This window comes from Poromitra crassiceps, assembly GCF_964638095.1.
Source record: "Poromitra crassiceps genome assembly, chromosome: 1".
Lineage (NCBI taxonomy): Eukaryota > Metazoa > Chordata > Actinopteri > Beryciformes > Melamphaidae > Poromitra > Poromitra crassiceps.
The window spans coordinates 40,690,361-40,714,030 of NC_139623.1; the positions used below are offsets into that span (position 1 = coordinate 40,690,361).

General features: G+C 43.8%; 1 protein-coding gene across 1 annotated transcript in view; it reads right to left on the reverse strand.

The window, feature by feature from the left end:
• cUnh21orf91 (chromosome Un C21orf91 homolog) overlaps window positions 1–13,700 on the reverse strand; it is a 64,869-nt gene extending 51,169 nt beyond the window's left edge. The window contains exons 1-2 of the mRNA XM_083647258.1: window positions 13,630–13,700; window positions 7,360–7,493 (exon numbers count right to left, since the gene is read on the reverse strand). Coding sequence (XP_083503384.1) covers window positions 7,360–7,486 — 127 coding nt within the window. The 5' untranslated portion in view covers window positions 7,487–7,493; window positions 13,630–13,700. The remainder of the gene's footprint in view (window positions 1–7,359; window positions 7,494–13,629) is intronic.
• Between the last annotated feature and the right edge of the window lie 9,970 nt (window positions 13,701–23,670).

Below are 23,670 nucleotides of genomic sequence, written 5' to 3' on the forward strand. Positions count from 1 at the left end.
AGATTGTGCACACAGAAAGAAAAGTTTTCAAGTAAGAAACGCCCAGTTTGGCAAGAGGTTAAGCGGCATATATATACCGTAGCCGCAATTTCTGGTAGTACTGGCAGTACGTCGCTTCTGAGGGATACAGCAACAGGCCACAGAGCTCTCCACAGGAAACAAACACTTTGAGCTACAACAAAGACTGCACTTCCTGAACATTAATCAAAACTCAAATCCACCAGCCTCTTGTTCAAAACTGTATTCACATATAATGTACTGGACTCTGGATTGAAGGAAAAGTCTTTTGATATTACTAGACCTTGTTAGTGAGTGCATCAGTGTGTATACCATTTAGCTTCAAGTGTGAATACTGTGTGTGTCAGTGGCTGATGTGTAAACAAACAAGCCTGAACATCCCCAGTTCATGTAAACCTGCAGGGCTAGGGGAGGTTGTGGGTGGAAACAGAATTTACGTATACACTGTAAATTCATATGGACCTGTTCTCAACGGCGTCGGCTACAATGTAAAACTGTTGCGGTGTGCAATTAGTGCAGAGAGCATCATAGCACCAACATTCATTTAATTAAATGTTTTATGTTATACAAAAACTAGAACGACCGCACTGCGGATAAATGCCTCCACCAACAAGTGAGCAGTCGACATCCATGTCTGTCCAGACTTTGACCCAAATGTGAAGAAATTCTGTCAAGGTGTTACTGAGATATGGCGTTACCGAGCTTGAAAATGGCGTTTATGAGGTCACAGTAACCTTGACCTTTGCCAGCCAGAATGTACTCAGTTCATCCTTGAGTCCAAGTCGATGTTTGAGCCAAATTGGAAGAAATTCCGTCAAGGCATTCCTGAGATATTGTGTTAACGAGCTTGGAAATGGGGTTTGTGAGGTCACAGTGACCTTCAACACCTTCAACTTTGACCTTTGACAGCCAAAATCTAATCATTTCATCCTTGAGTCCAAGTGGACGTTTGAGGAAAATTTGAAGAAATTCCATCAAGGCGTTCCTGAGATATCGCATTAACGAGCTCGAAAATGGTGTTCGAGAGGTCACAGTGACCTTGACTTTTGATCACCAAAATCTAATCAGTTCATCCTTGCATCCAAGTCGACGTTTGAGCCCAATTGGAAGAAATTTGTGAGGTCACACAGTGACCTTGAACTTTGACCACCAAAATCTAATCTGTTCTAATCAGGCAAATTTGATGAAATTTCATCAAGGTGTTCCTCAGATATCACGTTAACGAACATCGGACAGACGTACGTACGGACGTTTATGGACGGACAACCCGAATCCATAATGCCTCCGGCCTGGCTATCGTCACCGGAGGCATACAAACAACAACAACAAGTTCCATGATGAACACTCATTTCTCCCGTTCTTATTTCTTTGTCCACTCTGTATGTCTGCATGTCTGCATGGGCAGTCAGCAGTCTTTTGTTCCCTTCTTTTCTCCTCTAATGAGGCCTGGCACAGGATGAGTGCTCTGTGGGCATTACGTCTACATGATCAGTCAGTGGGCACACAGCCTGGCCTTGGTTTAGAATCAGCGGCGCCTGAAGTAGCCACATCCTAGCTTCCCTCCCACCCAATGCACAGTAGTACTCGGCTGCATCAGTGAGGCCATTTACACCTGTCTGGCATTAACATGCGTTTTCTGCCATCAGATTGCAATCAGATTGTGCTTGACCACTTGAAAGTACAGGTGTAAAACACCCCCAAGACACATTGAAGACGGATTGCAATCTGATCGGCCAAACCACCTCCACAGGTGGTCAGGGATGCATTGTGACCACATTGAACACAAGTGTAAATGCAATGTGTCCTCTCAATCTGGATACAGCAACTGTATGCGGATTGAGAGGACACCCATTTTGGGTGATCAGATTGCCATCAGATTGCAATCTGATCACCCAAAACGCATGTTAACGCCAGGTGTAAATGAAATCAGGCTAATGTGGTCAAGCACAATCTGATTGCAATCTGATGGCAGAAAACGCATGTTAATACCAGGTGTAAATGGCCTGAGTAACACGTACTTGTCTGTAATCCCCCCCCCCCCCAGGACCGATGATTGCGTAATGGCCACCTCATTGCCAGACACAGCCTACATCGTCTGCACCCCAAAAAGCACACAATGGTAACAATACAGTACAAACTGCCCTCATGCTCAGACAGTAACAGGGGTACACAATACATCATTCTCAACCCCCCCCCCCCCGCCCCCCCGCCCCCCCGCCCCCAACTCATTATTATTTGTGGAGATGCACTTACATAACTGTCCCTCTGGTTGGCTATTGCCTACCTGAACACAGATTGTGGCTAATAGGGGTGATTCACTTAAGTATCGCGATTTTTAATGTCACGATTTTTTGAATCGATCTTTTATTCCAGAATCGATAATCGCATTTTTTCTGTTTATGTATGAAATGTTCCCACTTTCATCAATCACATATAGAGCGCTTCCCTCTGCTCCGTGGTTCATACAGCCAATCATGTACCTTGTTAGTACAAGTGACACGGAAACAGCCAATCATTTACGGACAAACTCCGAGTGCACCCGCCCCATGACCCGCCCCCACTCACACACAGCTAATCATATCCCTTGACAATGCAGAGCCGAGAGTCCTGACATCTCCTGTCCTGGATTAAGCAGCACTGTTGAGTTGCAGCAAAATAGACCGTTTGTGTTGTACTCTGAAAGGGTTTTCCCCCCCTTGAATCAAATTGTACATTATCAGCTTTATTTTAGCATGTAAAAGTAGCACGAGACCCATTCCTGGCTAATGAGTCTCGCATTTTGGTCCTCCGCTGACGCCACTCGTTTGATCTCACCCGGCGTTAAAGAATTCGATGTGGGTGATCGAGTTTAAATTTGTGTTAATGTAACGTGTTAACATGTTTTCTATCTATTAATAAGCGCCCGGGAAATTAACGTTAATGTTAAGTAGGGCTGTGAATCTACACTGGCCTCACGATTCGATTACGATTCATCTGTCAACGATTCGATTCGATTCGATTCGATTAAACGATGCATCACGATGCATCGCGATGCATCTTAAATCGATGCATCACTTTTTCCGCAATACATGATTTATTTTTTCTCACTTTCTTTTTTCTCACTGTGTGGCTACTTTTAAAATAAAAGTGCATTTGGAATTGCATTGTATTATGATCCATAATTAAAATAAACAACTGCATGTACTTACATTCTATTTTATTTGATTAAAAAAATAAAAAAAATAAAAAAATTTTTTTTTTTAATAATCGATTTTTGATATTTGTTAATCGATGCAGAATCGTGCACGTCCGCATCGCGATGCATCTTATAATCGATTATTTTTGACACCCCTAATATTAAGACATCAATTTCACAAATACGGACGTCTGCAACGTTCCTTTACGGAATGGCATCCGCAGCTCAATTCTGTGAGCAGAGACAAAGTTGAACTGTTAGAAAGGTTTTACTTGTACTTTGGGACAGGAATAACTTGTGTCATCTATTGAGCACACAGCTTATAACTTTATGTCTTCTGCTTGGGCGGAGTCTTGATGGGTATATAACTGATATGGAGAAATGTAGCCTACCGCATTTTCAGCGAGGCAAGGCTTTTTCTCACCCAACAAACGGCACGCGGTCCTCAGCACGGTCGCCCTCCAGCCCTACAGCCTATGGCATATTTGTAGTTAAGCAAGTCAAAGCAAAACCCAGGCTTTTCCACACCTCTGATTCACCTAACGTTAACCCTACAACCCTGAAATACACGTTACCAAACGTTTTTTTAGAAGGCTGGCAACACTAGGCTGTCATCAAAGTAAAACGTCACCATGTCTGTAAATTACTGCTTGCAGTTGCACTCAGAGCATGTATGTGTGTGTGTGTGTGTGTGTGTGTGTGTGTGTGTGTGTGTGTGTGTGTGTGTGTGTGTGTGTGTGTGTGTGTGTGTGTGTGACAAATTAGACCTACCTCTGTGCCTTGAAAATAAGGTGGTTCAAAATGAAGTGGCTAAATGCAACATTTTTCTTCTCATGTTTTTTATTAATAAAAACGGGTAATTACAATTATCAATAATTATCGATATCGACTGATATGAAAGATGTTATATCGATATACTTTTTAACTATATCGCCCAGCCCTACTCATGATATAATATACAGTCTCTAGAAGTGTATGATTCAACTTTTCCCATGTTCTAGAGTAAAAAAGCAAACAAACTGAAAAAAATAAAATACAAAAAGAAACAAAAATCGCAATAAATCGTAATTTCGAATCGCAATAATCGTAGAATCGCAATACTTAAGAATCGCAATATATATCGAATCGGCACCCAAGTATCGTGATAGTATCGAATCGGGAGATAAGTGAATCGGCACAGCCCTAGTGGCTAATGATGTGCACAGCATCCTGGGCGAAAACACTGTAATTGGAGCTACGACCCCACAGCCGAGCCAGAGGAGCAATCCTTGCCTAATGTCACTAGATAAAATCAACGTATTTGCTAAATAAATATATAATCAGTTTTTTTACATCAAGAATCAATTCTGACCACTACTTATGAATTATGTTGTGCCAGTGATTAAGAGAAGAAAACATTTACATTTTGATTATCCCCCCCAAATTATGATTAATTTGTTAGAAGGCACTCATTATCACAGTCTCACTCCGAGTCAGCACTACTCAACAATGCTCTTTCTGGGACTGTGGCCGGTGTAACCCTTTCAACAATACAAAAAAGCACAGAACAATCAATCAATATTTCCTGACTCAGTTGTCATATTCTGTAACAGAGTAGACTTATAAATCTTTGATGCATATGAACTTCCTCCTCCATCCATGCCAACAGAATGATATAGCGTTCTGAGAACCATTTAGTCGGCTATATCAGTGGTTCCCAAAGTGGGGGTCGGGACCCCCTGGGTGGGTCGCGAGATCATTTCCATAATGTGTGAAATTGGCCTAAAGAATGTGTTAACTATAAAAAGTGTGAAATCTAATTTAAAAATGTTTAAAAAGAGCACATTTTAACCATAAGTGTCAAGTTTTGTTTGTTTGTATGCTTCAACCACCTCCAGGGATCGTGGGGGTCGCGAGCCTCAGGCACCGTTATTTTGGGGGTCGCGGGCTGAAAAGTTTGGGAACCCTAAGTTGGGCTATATGACGCTGTTTTACGAGACGTACACAGACACATGCAGTCCGCTACTGTATATGACGCTGTCTTACAAGGAGTACACACTCCTATTGTGCGGAGATAATCACACTTCTCTCCGTCACAAAAAGAGCTCTTGTGGATCTATGAGACAAATGGTGGAGAGGCAGATCTAATCCCTTCTGATTTCAAACAGGCCGCTCATTAATTAAGACTGGAATAAAGGAGCACTTCAAACACAGGCTCTTGTGTTAGAGTGCCACATCAAACGAAGAAGGCTCAATGAGGTTAGTCCTCCAGGCCCATTACCCTGCACAGAGATATGACACTGTTGTGGCACTCTGGAGAGGATTGAAGTGGAGTTTGTGAATGGCGACGATTGGTTGATTTTTATTTTGGATAAAGAATAACAAAATCCAAGGGATGACATGCAAAAGTGTAAACACTTATTTCCATCATGGTCCCTGCCTGGAATGATGATTGAAAAACAATCTCTGCAGTGAGATAACAACCTACAGTATCTGAAGAAACATGCTGATTAGAGCCCACACCTGGTGAAAATACATATTCACAGAGATGTGAACTAGCCATGGAGGAGGAATATCCATGTGTCTCTGGAAGCTAGCTAGCCAATGAGACTGCTGAGACAGAGGAGGGGTTCACATTTGAAAATATTTCTGACTGCATATAATGTCCCTGCACATATAAGGCAGGGACACCTCAGTGTAGAAACATCCTTACTGGCGTAAACTCATAATATAGATGGTTTTAACTTGACAGCATAGGAATCTAAATTGTCCCTAGTTTACTTCCTGTTGCAGTGTTTGCTAATACGATAGCTGACAGGGAATAAACTACGTTTCAAACTGTTCCCTAGTAACACAATTCCATGAAAACCATCTATAGCGATTTGAAGCAAAGACGTCATGGTATGGTTGAGGAGCTACGGTTAAGACCACAAACAAACTACAGCCCACAGGTTGCTTTGAAACATTCCCCAGCACGAATGTTATGGGCAGCATGTGAAGAGCCCATTTGGTTCTCAACACATCGTGAGGTTTGCAGACGACACAGCAGTCGTGGGGCTGATCTCGGGGGGCGACGAGACGGCCTACAGAGAGGAGGTGAGGGTCCTGGAACAATGGTGCCAGGACAACCACCTCTCTCTGAACGTCTCCAAGACCAAGGAGATCATTGTGGACTACAGGAGAGGGGGGGGCACACACCCCCCAATCACCATCAACGGCACAGTGGTGGAAAGGGTGGACAGCTTCAAGTACCTGGGAGTCAACATCCACCAGGACCTGACCTGGGCCGGCCACACCGCCACTGTTGTCAAAAAGGCCCAACAGCGAATACACGGACTCAGGCGCCTGAAGAAGTTTGGGCTAAGGAAAGAAATCCTCAGGGACTTCTACAGAGGCACCATTGAAAGCCTGCTGACTGGCTGCTTCACCGCCTGGTACGGGAACTGTACCACCATGGACCGCAGGGCGCTACGGAGGGTGAGGCGCGCGGCCCAGCACGTAACAGGAGACGAGTTGCCAGAACTGCACGAACTGTATAACCAGCGGTGCCTCAGGAGGTCCCTGAAGATCATCAAAGACACAAACCATCCCCACAACAGCCTGTTCTCCCTGCTACCCTCAGGGAGGAGATACAGGGTTCCAAAAGCACGCACAAATCGCTTGAGGAACAGTTTCTTCCCGCAGGCCACGAGACTCCTTAACATACACAAATAGTGTAGTAGTCGTACCGTACCGTACTGCAGCTGCTACCATTATGTATGCCTAATGTTTAATTGTAAGTCTAACAAGGTACATGCTATTTGCACCTGTATGTCAATTACGTCGAATTTAAAATGTCTGAACACGTCTAACGTATGCACAATGCCTAATGTTTAATTGTATGTTTAATAAGGTACATGCTATTTGCACTGTATGTCAAATACGTCGAATTAAAATGTCCGAACATGTCTAACGTATGCACATAACATGTGCACCTATGTGCAATGAATATGCCACTGACTTGTCTTATCGCTATTCTGCCTCATTGCCTATTGCTGCTTAGTATTGCTTATTGATGCCTATTTCTTATTGCCTATTGCTCATTGCTTGTTGCCTAAAAATCTTGAATCTTGAATCTTGAATCTCTTTGTTTGCTCTTCATTGCTATGAGCAAACAAGCCCCGGAGGTACACAATCCTGTCTCTTACCTTCAATACTGAGTTCAAAACACACGTGGCAGAAGGATAAGGTCCCTGTATCCGTCTCTAGCTTGCAGACACTGCAGATGTTGTCATCGTTCAGGTCAATGTTCACAAACTGCTCCTCTTCATCCATAGTGCTTCTAGGGAGAAACAGTCAATATGAGCACATGGTTAGACATGAGGAGTTGCCCAACCTCCAGTTTGACAACTGACCTATCGTTAAGTCCCGCACCGAATGCAGACTAGCAAATCACAGCGCGTGCAGCTCTACCATACACTCGGACAACCTGAGCCTAGGGCTCCATAGAGAAGCATAAGAAATCGGGATTCTCCTCTGGTTTTATGGTGTTTCATACAGTTATAAATTGAAAAGAATTGTCAAACGATGTGCATGGGGGTAAATGCAAGAAGGTAGAGCCTGCAGCACACTTGCTCACAATGCCAAAAGTTTAATTCAAAGAAACAAACGTTTTCAATCCACACTGGATCTTCGTCAGGTCAGCAATGTTTGGTGGATGAAGAATGCCCATATATATAGCACACCACAGGCGCAGTCATAGGCTGATGAGCTCTATGCTGATGGGTGGGGGTGGCACAATCACCACCTCACAGGGTGGAGCACATCCAAACATAATTGATACAATTAACCTGGGGGTAAATGCAACATTACGAGGTATCCTGGGAGGCCAGGTAATTGATAATATTAAACTAGTACACGTAGATCCACTCACATCCACAATGCTGCTGTTTAGGACGTTAAATCTGCATTCGTGGTGACAGTGAGATGAGTCTTCTCCCTCATTTGGCTTCCATGATCCAAAAGGTATCATGAAATCATCTTGGTATTCAGAAAGAAAATGCTGAATTATGCGAGTTTCCAGTCATTACGTTATGCGCGTAATGGAGTTGGTGAAGAGGTAGAGAGGGGAGGCTGGCCAGCGAGACTAGTGAAGAGGAGGCGCATTGATTGATGTGATTATAACATCGCCAGACACCAGTCAAACCCTAAAACGAGGGAATTAATCCCGTTCGCCAAATAAATGTGAGGTAGTCTAAAGAGAAAAGATCCAGGAGGAAAACATGTTGTTAAAAGCTGTAAGCTATGCCTCTGCTGATCTGCTACTACACCACCACCCATGCGTGCATGCCGTTGTCTCACTATGAAAAGCATCTACACTATTTAAAGTTTATTGATTATACAGAGGTACATGAAATAGATTACCAGGCGCCACTCTTCAATTCGGCATATAGGCTATATAATCCACGGAGAGGTTACTCTACGTGTATGTCAATTCTGGATGTGAGTCGTCTGTTATCCCTGCCTGCTGTCTTCCTCAGTTAAAACGTTTGATTAAAGATTCGCTACAGCCGTTTCCAGGCATGCACGTATCGCATTTCTTTTTATCGATAGCTTTAAATGATGTAGGCTACTACCATGGCATAGTGAAGTACTTTCTGATGGCTTCTAGACAATATCAGGCCTCAAAAAGTTGTGAAGAGCGTCTTGGGATATAACTTTGACAGTGACGGCTGCCATTTATTCTAGTCAGCCTGCCTTGTGTTTGTCCGAGTGTGCACGGGGGGTGGGGCTTAGCGATAGGTCAATTAGGCCACACTTATGAATTACAGTTTTCCCCAAAGGTTTTAAACACATTTCCAGAAACTGTGGCTCACTTTCTCAAAACTCTACCACACAAAACTGAAAAGGGTGTGTCAAAACTCCCCAAATCTCTTGCGAAATGAAACCGCATTCAAAATCATGTTCTCTCTTCTCAAAACTGATTATTTCCTCCAAAACAATACACGCAGCTACCGTTTGTCTTACAGAGCATCAATTACATACATTCAGTTACATTGACAATTGATTAACATTGGTGTGATCAATTTAAATTGATTTAGCCAACAATGTTTCACTTTTTTCTGAGGCGGGAAGCTTTGTGGGCGCCGTCATTAGGGGCTCGCTCCATTCTTCTTCGTCGTTTTGGAAGGGGCGCAAGGTATTATGGGATACCCTAACCAACCAAAGGATGCATGGTATGGTTCCTCGGAAATTATCCATAACCAGGTACCTAGAAAGGTTGCAAATTCAGTGAACTTATGTATCAAACTGGTTTCAGACAGCCTAATTACAACTTCTTAGCTAGAAATACCACCTATATTGCTCGTTCACTTGAGAATCAGACAGGGCCAATGTTTTATGATCCTCTCCTTGCTCCTGTCTTTTTACTTTCACTGTGATGCTGCTGCTCCCTCTCTTAATGCACGGTGTAGGTATTTCGCTCTGTGTGTGTGTGTGTGTGTGTGTGTCTCTCTCTCTTTTTCTCCCTGCCAATTCATAGCATTTTCCTGGCGGCCTGGCGGCAAATGCTTTGCGGAATGGCACCAGTCCGCGGCCCAGGGACCTACTGTGCTACAGCACACTGACAATTTGGTGATGACAGGAGTTGATGAACCACAAATGTTCCTCCCAAGAGGAAAACTCATGTCCTTGTACAGGAGGTACAGAATTGCCACAAGCGATTCTGGTCTCTGGTCTTTGGAGAACCGTTGCCCAATGTTGGAAATGGTTCAATGACATTAGGTGATGAGCCAAACAGAACCGCAGGGACAGTGTGTCTCACTCCAGTTCTATGTTGGATGACAAGCATTCACACCACAGCAGTATATAGTTAGAACAAAAATGATGCATCTTGTTTTTTCCTGCTTGAGGGAAATATATCAAAGTCACATTGGCCATTCACAAAAAGGGTTGACACACTTTTGAATAGGACCGGCTAACCCTGTATGGATGCGATATGATTGATGTATGGCCAGGCTCAAATAAAACCCTTTAGGAAAACTGTTGTTTTATCCAGGTGAAACTACTTTTTTCGGGGCTAATAAATTACGTGGTATCGGATCGGTGGATAGACTTGCGTACTCGCCGTCGCCAATACCTGATCCAGTATTTTAGGCAGTATCGGAGGCATTTCCAATACTGGTATCTGTATCGGAACAGCTCTATTAACTCATTGAGTGCCAAGGACGAGTATGTTCGTCAATTGGTTTAGTAACGTAGAGTGCCAAGGACGAGTATGTTCGTCAATTGCGTTTTTTGACGGTGGGACGTGGATCAAAGCCTAATATATCTCCTGTAAAATTTTGGGGCATGTTGAATGTGTATAACCTATTTTACCGACCCATTAGGTGGCGACAGTGCTCTCCAGATTACAGAAAGGTCCGGAAAACAGCAGGAAAAACCCCTGTGATCAAAGAGAAACCGCTCATGCTGCAGCCAGAGCCATATACTGTAGATGGCTCTGACTGCAGCTGATGTTGGCTGCGAACAGCAGTCAATCCGCGCACACAACTGAGCCCCTCTGCCTCTGTCTGTCTGTCTGCATAGTTTCTTCACACGATTAGCCGCCAGAAAGGCAGCACCCGACGCCGAAGGGCCAAACCTTTCCCTGCAGTCCGGTTTGGCATTTCCGTGTCGCGCTTAGGGATGTCGAAAATCATAATTTTTCTTGACCGACAACCGACACTCATTAGCCGACAACTGTCGGTTAACCGAGAAGATTAAAATGCGCTGTTTTACTGTCTGTGCCCCATTAAACCATTAGGCTACCAAATGCTTGATTTTTTTTCAGTAGAAAGCGTTTATTTTTACATCTACAAGCAGAAAAAAACACATTAACAAAACGAGAAGACAAGTTGAACCCTCCAGCCATCTAAACAAAAACATTCCTCCGATAGGCTATACTGCTTAGAGCTGCACGCTTTGCATATTAAGGACACGTCAATTGACACGCAGCCGCCCCGTGAAGTAGTGTTTGAGCGGACGACAGCCCAGGCTGCAGGGCGCACTGACAAAGTGCACAGCATCACTACAGTATCTTCTCTTTTAGCAATAGTCTCACTAATCCCACAGTGGTTTACCTGCTTTTGAGATCTGCAAAACATAGTTTGCTTCTGTCTCACCCGTTCGCTCTCTCTCTTCACACACGCGGCGAGGGCTGTGCTCTCTGTGTCTGGCAGGGCAACATTATAAAAACGAGTCCGCACTCTGCACCCAGTCTCTTGTGAAACAATTTATCCGAACTGCCATGTGTTGGACAGTAACGTTAACGTTAATTGATACTTTTCAATCGTCAATTCGACCGCTTCATGTCATTTTTGTAACACGGTAAAAACTACTGTTTCATCATTGAGCGCGAGCGTATGCATGCGTGTGCCTGAACATGCACTGCAGAGAGGGAGGGAGAGAGTTGCCAGCCGCAGCAAGCATGCCACGCACACGCACACGCCACGCACATGCAAGATGTGTGTCCCGGCCGTAACAGACCGAATGAGACAGTGAAGAAAAAGTAGGCTAATGACAGCACACACGGAGTTAACAAAACTATAGAACATGTATGAGCTGATTGTTTCGCTGGGTGTGTTAATCGTTCTGAAATGGTCACAGAGCACATCTGAGCTGTGTGCTCAGACAGGAGCGGGGCAGTCAGTGCGCTCACTTCACTTCTGTGGCTGCAGCAGGTGTTCAGCTGTGTGTGTGCTTCGCTGCGGAATGCGTTTGATCAGACATCAGGTAGATAAAATCAACATGAACCATGTGTTTATTTCCAAATCTAGCTTGATTAATACTTGCCCCATCATTTAATATACTTATGTTACATTGCTGACCACGAAGGAGGGGGGGGAATCGCCACATTGGCAACACTGTTATATGCAAATTAACATGGAAATTGACCGTTTAACCGACATGCTTAACCGACCAAAGACGTTCTCGGCGGTTAACCGGTTAACGGTTAACCGTCGACATCCCTAGTCGCGCTGGGAGCCGGCGCAAAAAAACGGAGCGCTCCGAAAATAGACTGGGTGCGTGTTAGGCTGTGTGTTAGTGTGGGGAGGAGTTTGCAGCTGAGGGGGGGAGAGGGGGGTGGGGCACGCAGTGCACCACACAACTACACCACGTCACTACATCAGAAAATATTATCTTCAGACTCAGTGAATGTGCTTGAAATGCTGCATTTCACAAAAGGCGGAATAACTCAGCTTCTAATTTGAAAAGTGTCTTTTTGCTCAAAACAGCCTATCTTCTCCGGCTCATAACTAAAGAACGGAAAATGGGATCAATAAACTTTTTTTTGCAGATGATAGAAGAGAGTCTCATCGTTCTTTGTGCGTGTTCGGTGTTTACATAGTAATATCACACAATATTCTGTGGGCCTCGAGAAATCACTGAAAACGCTCTGAAACTCTGGCACTGGGAGCATCCGTTCTCCAAAAGTGGCTGGCACTCAATGAGTTAACAAGTACCTTTATGCATTTTTTTTTATCCCACTGGCATTACAGCTGGAAAATGAGAAAGTTATTTCCACCCTGATGGATGACATGAAGTTAGACAAAATGAGTTTGGCTATAATTATTCCACATAGCATCCATGTGTAATTGGATTAGAGTACTGTTAAGACTTTTCATGCAAAGTAGAACAAATTCAAGAACAGTGTTGTCACACAATGAAATTGAAAAAGGGGGGGGGGGGGGAGTATGGTTCAGTGCAACTGGATTGATGTGAAGTATTTCATTTTCATTTCATTGAGATAACCAACAGTTGGGGGGGGGGGGGAAACGGATACCTTCTCTTGTAATATGCAACCTGTTACCTGTCACCTTACATGTAAACGCACGCACGTTGAGTTACGATTATGTTTCTGAGAAAGGCCTGTGTTGACTAATGAAAATATGGCATTTTGGAATTAATCCAGGCTTCAGATCCTTTATCATTAGAGAACCAGCAAACTGAAACTAAATTTTTAAGACTTCTGGTATGCCTATTATGCATGCATTTATGAAATCCCAATGCTTTGAATGCAGAAAACTCAATTAAATACAACACAATAGTTTTTCTGGACCTATACAACACTCGACAGCAGTTTAGAGACAGCTGGGGACACAACGTTACTCACAGGCTTTCGTGTTATGTTTGGAGTTTTCACCTCGGTTTATTCACAGAATCCTAGCGATAGGCCCCCGGTCCATAATTACGTTCACTACCGCGTTCCCCTTATGTCGTTAAGCAGTACGTTATGCAGTCAGCAGTACTGAGTATCTACATACAAGCTTGCTAACACATGAAGTTATAACGTTAAGCTAGCACAAGGCTGACATCCTTTAGCGCTGGGCTGGCTTCGTGACCGCTATTCGGCGTTGGTAAGTAGCTACCTATCCAGCTAAACTCTAGTGCGGTTGCCACCATCATTTCAGACTATTTTAGCGTTAACTCGCTGTTACCTTGAAAACGTGGTTATCTTCAGAGAAGTATTTTGGTTTGCTGTGTCTTCTTCGCTCTGGTAAGCACGCACACAAACATCAGCAAACGCTGCACGTTACGGCAAAAATACACAGAAGCTACAGGAGCCCCTTCCCCCTCTTAGCGGAACAACCCACTAGTTTATCAGAGGGGTGTACCAACAAATCAATAGTTTATACACTGAATACTCTGGCCCTAGAAAAAGAGAACAAGTATTGAATGCATATAGTAGATGTAAAAAACCATATGATTGCATAATATCTGTATATATTCGATTAAACCACCCGTTTCTGACAGTAATAGCTATACACGCACCCCCACTGTTATAAACTGGTAGGTCTTTTTAGCGTCATCAAAACATTTCCATATGTGAAGAGGGCGGCACGCACAACTATGGCCCGGGGGCACAACAAGCCAGTTTTTATTATGGTATATAAAACGCCATGCAGTTGAAGTAGCGATATCTACTGAGTGAGTTTGGTGAATATTAAATGCTCTCTAACTGTTTTAATGAGGACAGGCCTTCATTAGGCTACAGACAGACAGATCAGACAGACAGACAGACAGACAGACAGACAGACAGACAGACAGACAGACAGACAGACAGACAGACAGAGACAGATAGATAGATAGATAGATAGATAGATAGATAGATTGATTGATTGATTGATTGATTGATTGATTGATTGATTGATTGATTGAAACGATTTATTTCAAACAGTTAAAACAATACATAAAGTGAAAAAACAGTAAACATAACAGTCTAATAGACTTCATCAAAAGAAAAATACGTAAACGCAAACATAAAAAAGGTGAACTGTTTGAAAAGGGGCAGGAAGAAGCCTAGGCTTATCGAGTCCTGCCCCCCAATCATTCATAAACAAAATCATACATCCCTATATTATATGCATATCCCACCTCTCACGCTCCTCCCCACATGCTCATGCATACACACACATACATATATATGCATGTATATACACAAACGTACACAAACTTACCTATACACATACATCATAAATCCACCTACATCATAAATCCACCTACAAATCCCTACAGAGAGGAGGTGGGGGTCCTAGAACAATGGTGCCAGGACAACCACCTCTCTCTGAACGTCTCCAAGACCAAGGAGATCATTGTAGACTACAGGAGAGGGGGGGGCGCACACCCCCCAATCACCATCAACGGCACAGTGGTGGAAAGGGTGGACAGCTTCAAGTACCTGGGAGTCAACATCCACCAGGACCTGACCTGGGCCGGCCACACCGCCACTGTTGTCAAAAAGGCCCAACAGCGACTACACGGACTCAGGCGCCTGAAGAAATTCGGGCTGAGGAAAGAAATCCTCGGGGACTTCTACAGAGGCACCATTGAAAGCCTGCTGACAGGCGGCTTCACCGCCTGGTACGGGAACTGTACCACCATGGACCGCAGAGCGCTACGGAGGGTGAGGCGCGCGGCCCAGCACGTAACAGGAGGTGAACTGCCAGAACTGCACGAACTGTACAACCAGCTGTGCCTCAGGAGGTCCCTGAAGATCATCAAAGACACAAACCATCCCCACAACAGCCTGTTCTCCCTGCTACCCTCAGGGAGGAGATACAGGGTTCCAAAAACACGCACAAATCGCTTGAGGAACAGTTTCTTCCCGCAGGCCACGAGACTCCTTAATATGCACAAAATAGTGCAGTAGTCGTACCGTACCGTACTGCAGCTGCTACTATTACGGATGCCTAACGTTAAATTGTAAATTTAAGTGTATGTTTAATAAGGTGCCTAACGTTTAATTGTAAATTTAAGTGTATGTTTAATAAGGTACATGCTATTTGCACATGTATGTATAAAACGTCGAATTTGGAATGTCTGAACACGTCTAACGTATGCACATGACATGTGCACCTATGTGCAATGAATATGCCACTGTCGTATAAGCCACCGACTTGTCTTATTGCTTATTGATGCCTATTTCTTATTGCCTTATTGCTGTCTTATTGCTTATTGATGCCTATTTCTTATTGCCTATTACTTATTGCTTGTTGCCTATTTGTACTATGTCGTAAACGGAGTCCACTGCACAAGAATTTCACACGTGGTACTTGTACCATGGAGTGACAATAAAAAAAATCTTGAATCTTGAATCTTGAAATCTTGAAATCTTGAATCAATACCCATTCCCAATAATACAATCCAACATTACCCCGAAAACCCAATGTTTTGATATCAACCTGTGTTGAACCAATGCATCCAAGAATCCATCCAATGTATAGAACAATTCTTTACATAATGTATTGTAGCGATGTGGGGTTGTCAGTAAACATGGGATTGTCTGAGGGTTGGGTTGGTTCGCTGGGGGTGTTGTTGTAGAGTGTGTCCCACCGCACGTGAACGCGCTGGGAACAGGAGGAACGCACCTGAAGGCGACATGGAGTCATGTGGGGTTGCTAGCTCGCTGGGGATTGGTTGAGCGGGAGGCGGCCATTTTGTCGGCGGGGAAATGTGCGTGTGTTGTCAGTCGGAAGATACGAGGGGACTGGATGGGTGTGTTAGCTAGGAGCTGAGTGTGTTAGCTAGGAGCGTAGCCAAGCGTGGCTAAGCGCTGGAAGCTGTGAGTGTGAGGGTGAATAAAACCTGCAGACCAAGTACTCGTCTCCTTCCTCCTTCATTAATGATCCAGGAAGCGGATTATTACATTGGTGTCAGAGTGACTACGAACTTTGGCCGCTCGCCTCGCGCGGTAGCAGCGGGAAGGTGGAGAGGAAGCAAGAATTAACGCCTTGGAGGATCGGCCAGGCGTGGGCGGCTAGCTGTGTCTGCTAGCTGCTAAAAGGTTAGCTGTGTCTGCTAGCTGATACGAGGTTAGCTGTGTCTGCTAACACTACAAACACCACGTGGCATGGCGCGCGTTGGTGGACCCTCGTCGTTGGACGGGGGGGAAAAGGAGCTACCGACTCCGGAGTTCAGCTCGGTACTGGCCGGCATGGAGGCCCGCCTGGAGCAGAAGTTCAGCGCGGTGCTTGCCGGCGTGGAGGCCCGCCTGATGCAGGGGATCAGACGGCTGTTGGAGGCAACGCCTGCCTGGGCAGAGGTGCTTATGAAGCTACTGAGGGGGGCCACGCAGCGCGGAGAACGGCAGACGGAGGAGCCGCAGAGACTGTGTTGGACTTGTGGAGCACAGGGTCATCTGGCGAGGTGGTGTCGCAGCGGTCCCGGGGGGCAGACCAGGTACGCGGAGCAATGGTACTGGGGGCGGCCGGGTGTCTGTTGGTCGTGCGGCGGGTTCGGGCACCTAGCCAGGGAGTGTCGAGAGGCTGTTGGGGACCGGAGGACAACGGGAGAGGAGGGACGTGCCGGCGGCGGGAAGGTGAGACTCTGTTGGAGTTGCCGTTCACCTGAGCACTTAGCCAGAGAGTGCACTGAGACTTTGGGGGATGGAGGAGACACACAGCCGGGGGAGCAGCCGGAGCAACAGGCGGCGGAGCGGTGCAGAGCTGGTTGTTCAGGTCAAGAGAGTGTGGGCTGTGTGTCCAGATGGACGGGTGTTGCTAACACCGGAGGAGCCTAGCTGCTCTGCAACCCCCACGGTGGAGGACGTCATCTGCGGCGCTGTTGCAGTCGGGAGGGCGGCGCTCGTGTCTCCGGGTGAGCAAGGGGTCGACGCCGGAGGAGCCGGCCCAACCTGACTGCTCCACACCCCCCACGGTTGCGGTGAAGGAGGCCGAGGTGGAGATCGCGGCCGGTACCCCCGCTGACCTGAACACGCCGCCCCCTGGGGGATGGGGACGGGAGGACGAGCACGTGCAAGAGGCGGAGGAAGAGGAGTACTGTTCAGATGTGGACCTGGAGGATGACGACATGGACATCACGGATGTCGACGTGGGTGAGTGGAGACGCAGGCAGGTGGAGGACGCGGACATCAGTCAGATGCTCGCGTGTGTGGCGATCGGACACCGGCCCCCTGTGGAGGAGACGCACATGTTTTCCGGTACTACGAAGGGACTGTGGAACATGTTCACCGACCTGCGTCTGGGTAAAGAGGGGCTGTTGGAGAGGACAGGGCACGGGATAACGGGGGTCCAGAAGGTTGTACCCAGCCACCTGCGGGTATTAGTGTTACGGTGGGCTCACAGGGGACTGGGACCGGGTCATCAGGGGGCTCAGGAGACGCTCCGCAGTGTTCGGAAACATTTCTATTGGAACCAACACAAGGAGGATGTGCGGAGCTATTGCCGTGCATGTGGTGTCTGTAGAGCACAAGGGGGGGCTGAGGAGAGTTACCCTGCGGAGGACTGACCCTGCTGGGGGGGAATGGGACTAGTGGGCTTCTGGTGGTGGTTGCATTGTCTGTAAAAAAAAAAAAAAAAAATGTATGTGACGGGTTGAACTGAATGGGGATGTGGGGTGTTTTGTGTTGTTGTGTTGCATGTTTACTGTGCCACTTGGGACAAGTGTTTGTGTAAAAGGGGGGGCTGTGTAGCGATGTGGGGTTGTCAGTAAACATGGGATTGTCTGAGGGTTGGGTTGGTTCGCTGGGGGTGTTGTTGTAGAGTGTGTCCCACTGCACGTGAACGCGCTGGGAACAGGAGGAACGCACCTGAAGGCGACATGGAGTCATGTGGGGTTGCTAGCTCGCTGGGGATTGGTTGAGCGGGAGGCGGCCATTTTGTCGGCGGGGAAATGTGCGTGTGTTGTCAGTCGGAAGATACGAGGGGACTGGACGGGTGTGTTAGCTAGGAGCTGAGTGTGTTAGCTAGGAGCGTAGCCAAGCGTGGCTAAGCGCTGGAAGCTGTGAGTGTGAGGGTGAATAAAACCTGCAGACCAAGTACTCGCCTCCTTCCTCCTTCATTAATGATCCAGGAAGCGGATTATTACAGTATATTACAATATAATTTACATCATGTACACCATATATTATACATTATATGCATAATAACCTCATTACACATACAATAATTTTTATACATATATGTATATCATACATATATGTATATTAATGTACAGAATACACATCAGATCAGGTACATACACCCACCATTAACACAGTAATTCTCTACCAGGAAGAAAAAAGGACATTGCCAAAAAACAGTAAGAATCCTAGTAACTCAAGATTCAATGTATTTCTTGATTAAATATTTTTTTAAATTAGATTTGAACATAGAGATACTAGAGCTTTCTTTGATCCTGTCATCCAGTCTGTTCCAAAGAGTCACCCCATAGACTGTAATACACATGCTCTTAAGAGTAGTGCGAGCACACGGCTGTTTCAAATTATATTTGCCTCTTAAATCATAACCTCCTTCTCTGTCTGCAAACATTTTTTGAATATTACCAGGAAGTAGATTGTTCCTCGCTTTTAACATAATTAGTGCAATTTTCAAATCAATCAAATCCTTCAGTTTCAATGCATTTGACTTTATAAATAGTGCGTTAGTGTGTTCCAAATAACCTACCTTATGGACAGTCCTTATTGCTTTTTTTTGCAGTGTGCATAATGTCTGAAGGGTACTTTTATAGGTATTCCCCCAGACTTCCGCACAATAATTCAGGATGGGTAAAATAAGCGAGCAGTACAGCATGTACAGTGATTTCAGGTTCAGAATGTTTTTAGTTTTACCTAGGACACCAATATTTCTTGACAGTTTAGAGCATACAAACTTAACGTGGGGTTTCCAACATAAATTGTGGTCCAAGATTATCCCCCAAAAAATGTTCTCAAAAACTCTTTCTAGATCAACGTTATCGATCTTTACTACGACTGGGGTGTTCAAGTGGACCCTTCTTTTACCGAACAACATAAACTTGGTTTTCTTTAAATTTAGCGATAATTTGTTCAGGTCGAACCACCGCTTTAACTTTCCCATTTCTGATGAGACAACCTCCAATAACTGATGCAGATTCTCTCCAGAGCAAAAAATATTGGTGTCGTCTGCAAAAACAACAAATTTCAGAATATTTGATATTCTACAGATGTCATTAATATACAATATGAACAATTTTGGACCTAAAATGGAACCTTGTGGCACCCCACAGCCCACATGTCATTTCTAAGCAAGTAGATCTGAAATCACCTACCTGTACAAATTGCTGTCTGCTCTCAATGTAGCTTTTCAGCCAGTTGAGGCCCACTCCTCTAATACCATACCTCTCCATTTTCTTTAACAAGATGTCATGATCGATTGTATCAAACGCTTTTTTTAAGTCTATAAATACTCCTAATGCATACTTCCTTTTATCAATGAAGTTGGTTAATTCTTCAACCAACTCCATCAAGGCCATAGAGGTTGATCGGTTTGTTCTAAAACCATACTGACTATCAATAAGCAACTGATGTTTATCAATGAAATTGTCCATCCGCTCAACAAAAAGTTTTTCCAGTATTTTTTAAAACTGCGAGAGTAAGGAGACTGGCCTGTAGTTGGTGAATAGATGTTTATCACCAGCCTTGTAAATCGGTATCACTTTAGCTGTTTTCATCTTTTTAGGAAAAGAGCCTGTTTTGAAAGAGAGATTGAAAATGTACCTCAATGGGTCAGCTATTGCAATGATTACTTTTTTTATTAAAGCCATGTCAACTCCATTCTCATCTGTGGACATTTTGTTTTTGAACTTGTGGACAGTGTCAATGATTTCCTCTCTCTCGACCTCTCTCAAGGAAATAGAATGAGGGTTACTTTCTCCAAGGTATTGGGCAAAGCCTCCCTCTTCTGTTTGCTTGATTTCCTTTGCCAGATTAGGCCCCACATTCACAAAAAAGCTGTTGAAATCTTCAACCACATGGTTCATGTCTGTAATTTTAACATCATTTTCAATGAAGTGATCAGGGAAGGCAATGTTTGTTGACCCTCTGCCTATGATTCTGTTCAATATCCTCCATGTCCCCTTAGTATTATTTTTGTTATCATTAAGTATTTTATTATAATAATCCTTTTTACATTTTCTAATAATATCTATTAATTTATTTTTATATTTTTTATATTTAATTTCTGCTTCTATCTTTCTATTATTTATGAATTCTCTATACAGGGTGTTCTTCTTTTTGCAGGCATCCATTAGCCCTTTAGTAATCCAGGGGCTGTCTGTTCTGCTGGATTTCTTCCTAATTTGTTTCATTGGGCAGTTCTTGTCATACAATAAAAGGAATGTTTTTAGAAAAGAATCAGGCTGTGTCAACTTCCACTGCTCCATACACATTTTTCCAGTTTTGAGTTAATAGATCCTCCTTAAGAGCATTTAGCGCTTCCTCCGTCTTAACTCTCCTGTAGGTGGCCTTTCTTTTCTCCTTTTTCACTGTGTGTTCTTTACTTTACTTTACTTTATTGGTTTATTGTGACGGGACAATGCACATTAATGGACATGTTCAGAAATACAGAAGCCTCTATATACGAAAACATGTAAATATGCCGGAGTTAGCTAATGCTAATTTACATCCGTAGTCCCCAATAAATATCAAAACAATCACTCATTACATTCATTCAACGCACAAACTGAAATATACATGTAACGTGTCATCGCAAAAGATACCACAGCATTACAGACATCAAAATTACAGCAAAACACAGACAGGATGTACGCAACAAACTGATATACCTGTAATACCTGTAGCGTGTCATCGCAAGAGATACCACACATTACAGACATCAAAATTACAGAAAAACACAGACAGGATGTACATGCAGCATGTCAGTGCTAAAAGAAGAATACTACACCTTCCATTCGACAGGTTACATGATAACAATACATTACATGTTATACATGTTCATACATACATGTTCACAGTAAAAGACTACAAAAACCGGCAAGTGATCGCTAATATCATTGAGCAACAAGCCGCTCACCAATTTTCCATCCATATTATTGGTGAAGATGTTATCAATCAATGTGGCTGAGTGTGAAGTTATTCTGCTGGGCTTATTTATAATAGGATAAAGGCTCATGCTGTACAGATAGATAGATAGATAGATAGATAGATAGATAGATAGATAGATAGATAGATAGATAGTGAGGTCTGTATCATTCTGCATAATGAGCTTAAAATGAGATTATGCTAGTCATACTAGCTTAAAATATACTTCAATAGATAGATAGATAGATAGATAGATAGATAGATAGTAGCCTACTTTCACATAGGCCTACATGACAAAAACACACGTAGCCTAATAACTCACAAAACAAGTCAGAAACACCAAATTACAAAATAGGCTATATATACATGAACTACTATGCTATATAAAAGTAAACATAAAAAAAGTATAATTTTTAAACTGAAAGACAAGATATTGCTGTCATGCTCTCTCCTCCCCCTCCCTCCCCCCTGTTCTCTCCCTTCTCTCGCTCCACTCTCTCTCCCTTCTCCCTTCCATTCTCTCCCCTCCCCTCCCCAGTCCCCCCCCCCCACCACCACCACCATTTTCTCCCCAATAGGATGGCAAGAAATCGGTTCGATAACTCATTTAATGTGAGTATGATCCAAGCATTGACTTTTTGGATTAATGGATGTAATGTAGCCTACATCATTTTTAGTCAGGCGGCTTAGCAAATGGATGTGTACGTTCCTGACAAAAGCATAAAATTGTTTCCATGTACTGACAATTCCCCATTTTTGATAGGAACCACTTAAAATTAAGAAAATATTTTTCAAAAAAATAAAAATTTCAAAATTTGAAAGGCCATAACTTCCACGCTGTTTGTCCGAATTGCAAGCAACTTTTTTCCATGTGTTCAGCTAACATTGCTCTACAAATGTGCCTCAAGGAGCCTTGGGGTCCACCTGGAAGGTTTTGGAGATATTTTGAAACATTTGGAAAACACATTTTTGACATCTCCTCCTAGCCCGCTTCACTGATCTCCACCAACATCGCTATGTAGCATCTGTGGACCAAGCTCTACAAGTGATCTTTTCAGATTTTTGAAATCTCCTTTTGTTTCAAAGATATTAAAAGTCAGGCAGCTTAGCAAATGGATGTATAGCTGCAAGCGGCCATGACAGGGGTTTAAGCCTTTTCTGAACGGTACTGAGGTCGCAATTTTTTTTATATATCTGCCAAGTTTTATGGCCTTTTTTTGTTAGGCCACCCACATTTTTGGTGTTTGCGGTGGCCCCTCTTGCTTGAAACGCACAAAATTAAGTACCCATGGTCTTTGATGATATCTCTAAACATGTTCCCAAATTTTTGTGACGATTCGATAATCGGTCATGAAAAAATGTAAAAAATATGTTTTCCAAAACTTTCAAAATATCTCAAAAACCTTCTGGGTAGATCTTGAGGGTCCTTGAGGCAAATTTGTAGACCAAGGTCAGCTGAACACGTGGGAAAACGTTGCTTGCAAATCCAACAAACATCGTGGAAGTTATAGTCCATGGGCCAATGCTGAAATTTTGACATATCAGTACCACCTGAGGTGACCGCCCAATTTTGTCATTTTTGTCTTCCTACATGCCTCTAGTTTATATTTTGGTATGATAATCCTGCCGATTTGGTAGCTTAAGGATAGTTATCACTCTGTAAACAAACCTACTCCCATATAAATGACAAAAAACCTGATTTCATCATATCTCCTGAACCACACATGATAACACAGAAAATGTGATGTCTACCCCTATGTTTTCATGGTCAAGGATTACAATGACACCATATACAACATCATAAACTGTTCACATGAATAGTTAGGTGAATTCAGTGGTGTTTTGGTGAATTCAGTGGTGTTTTGAGAAGGATACAATGCAATTAGTCCATGGGCCAATGGTGAAATCGGTACCACATAAGGGGACCGTGCAATTTTTGTATTTTTGTCTTCCTACATGTCTCTAGTTTATATTTTGGTATGATAACCCTGCCAATCTGGTAGCTTATTGATAGTTATCACTCTGTAAAAAACCTACTCCCATATAAATGACAAAACCCCGTATTTCTGTGTAGGCTATTAGTCCAGATGATATGTGAAAATCATGTTAACTTTTTCATAAAAGCATGAAACTTGGTACGCATATAGTTTGGGGCCCCGTAAATCTTCAGAAATTAAGCCAT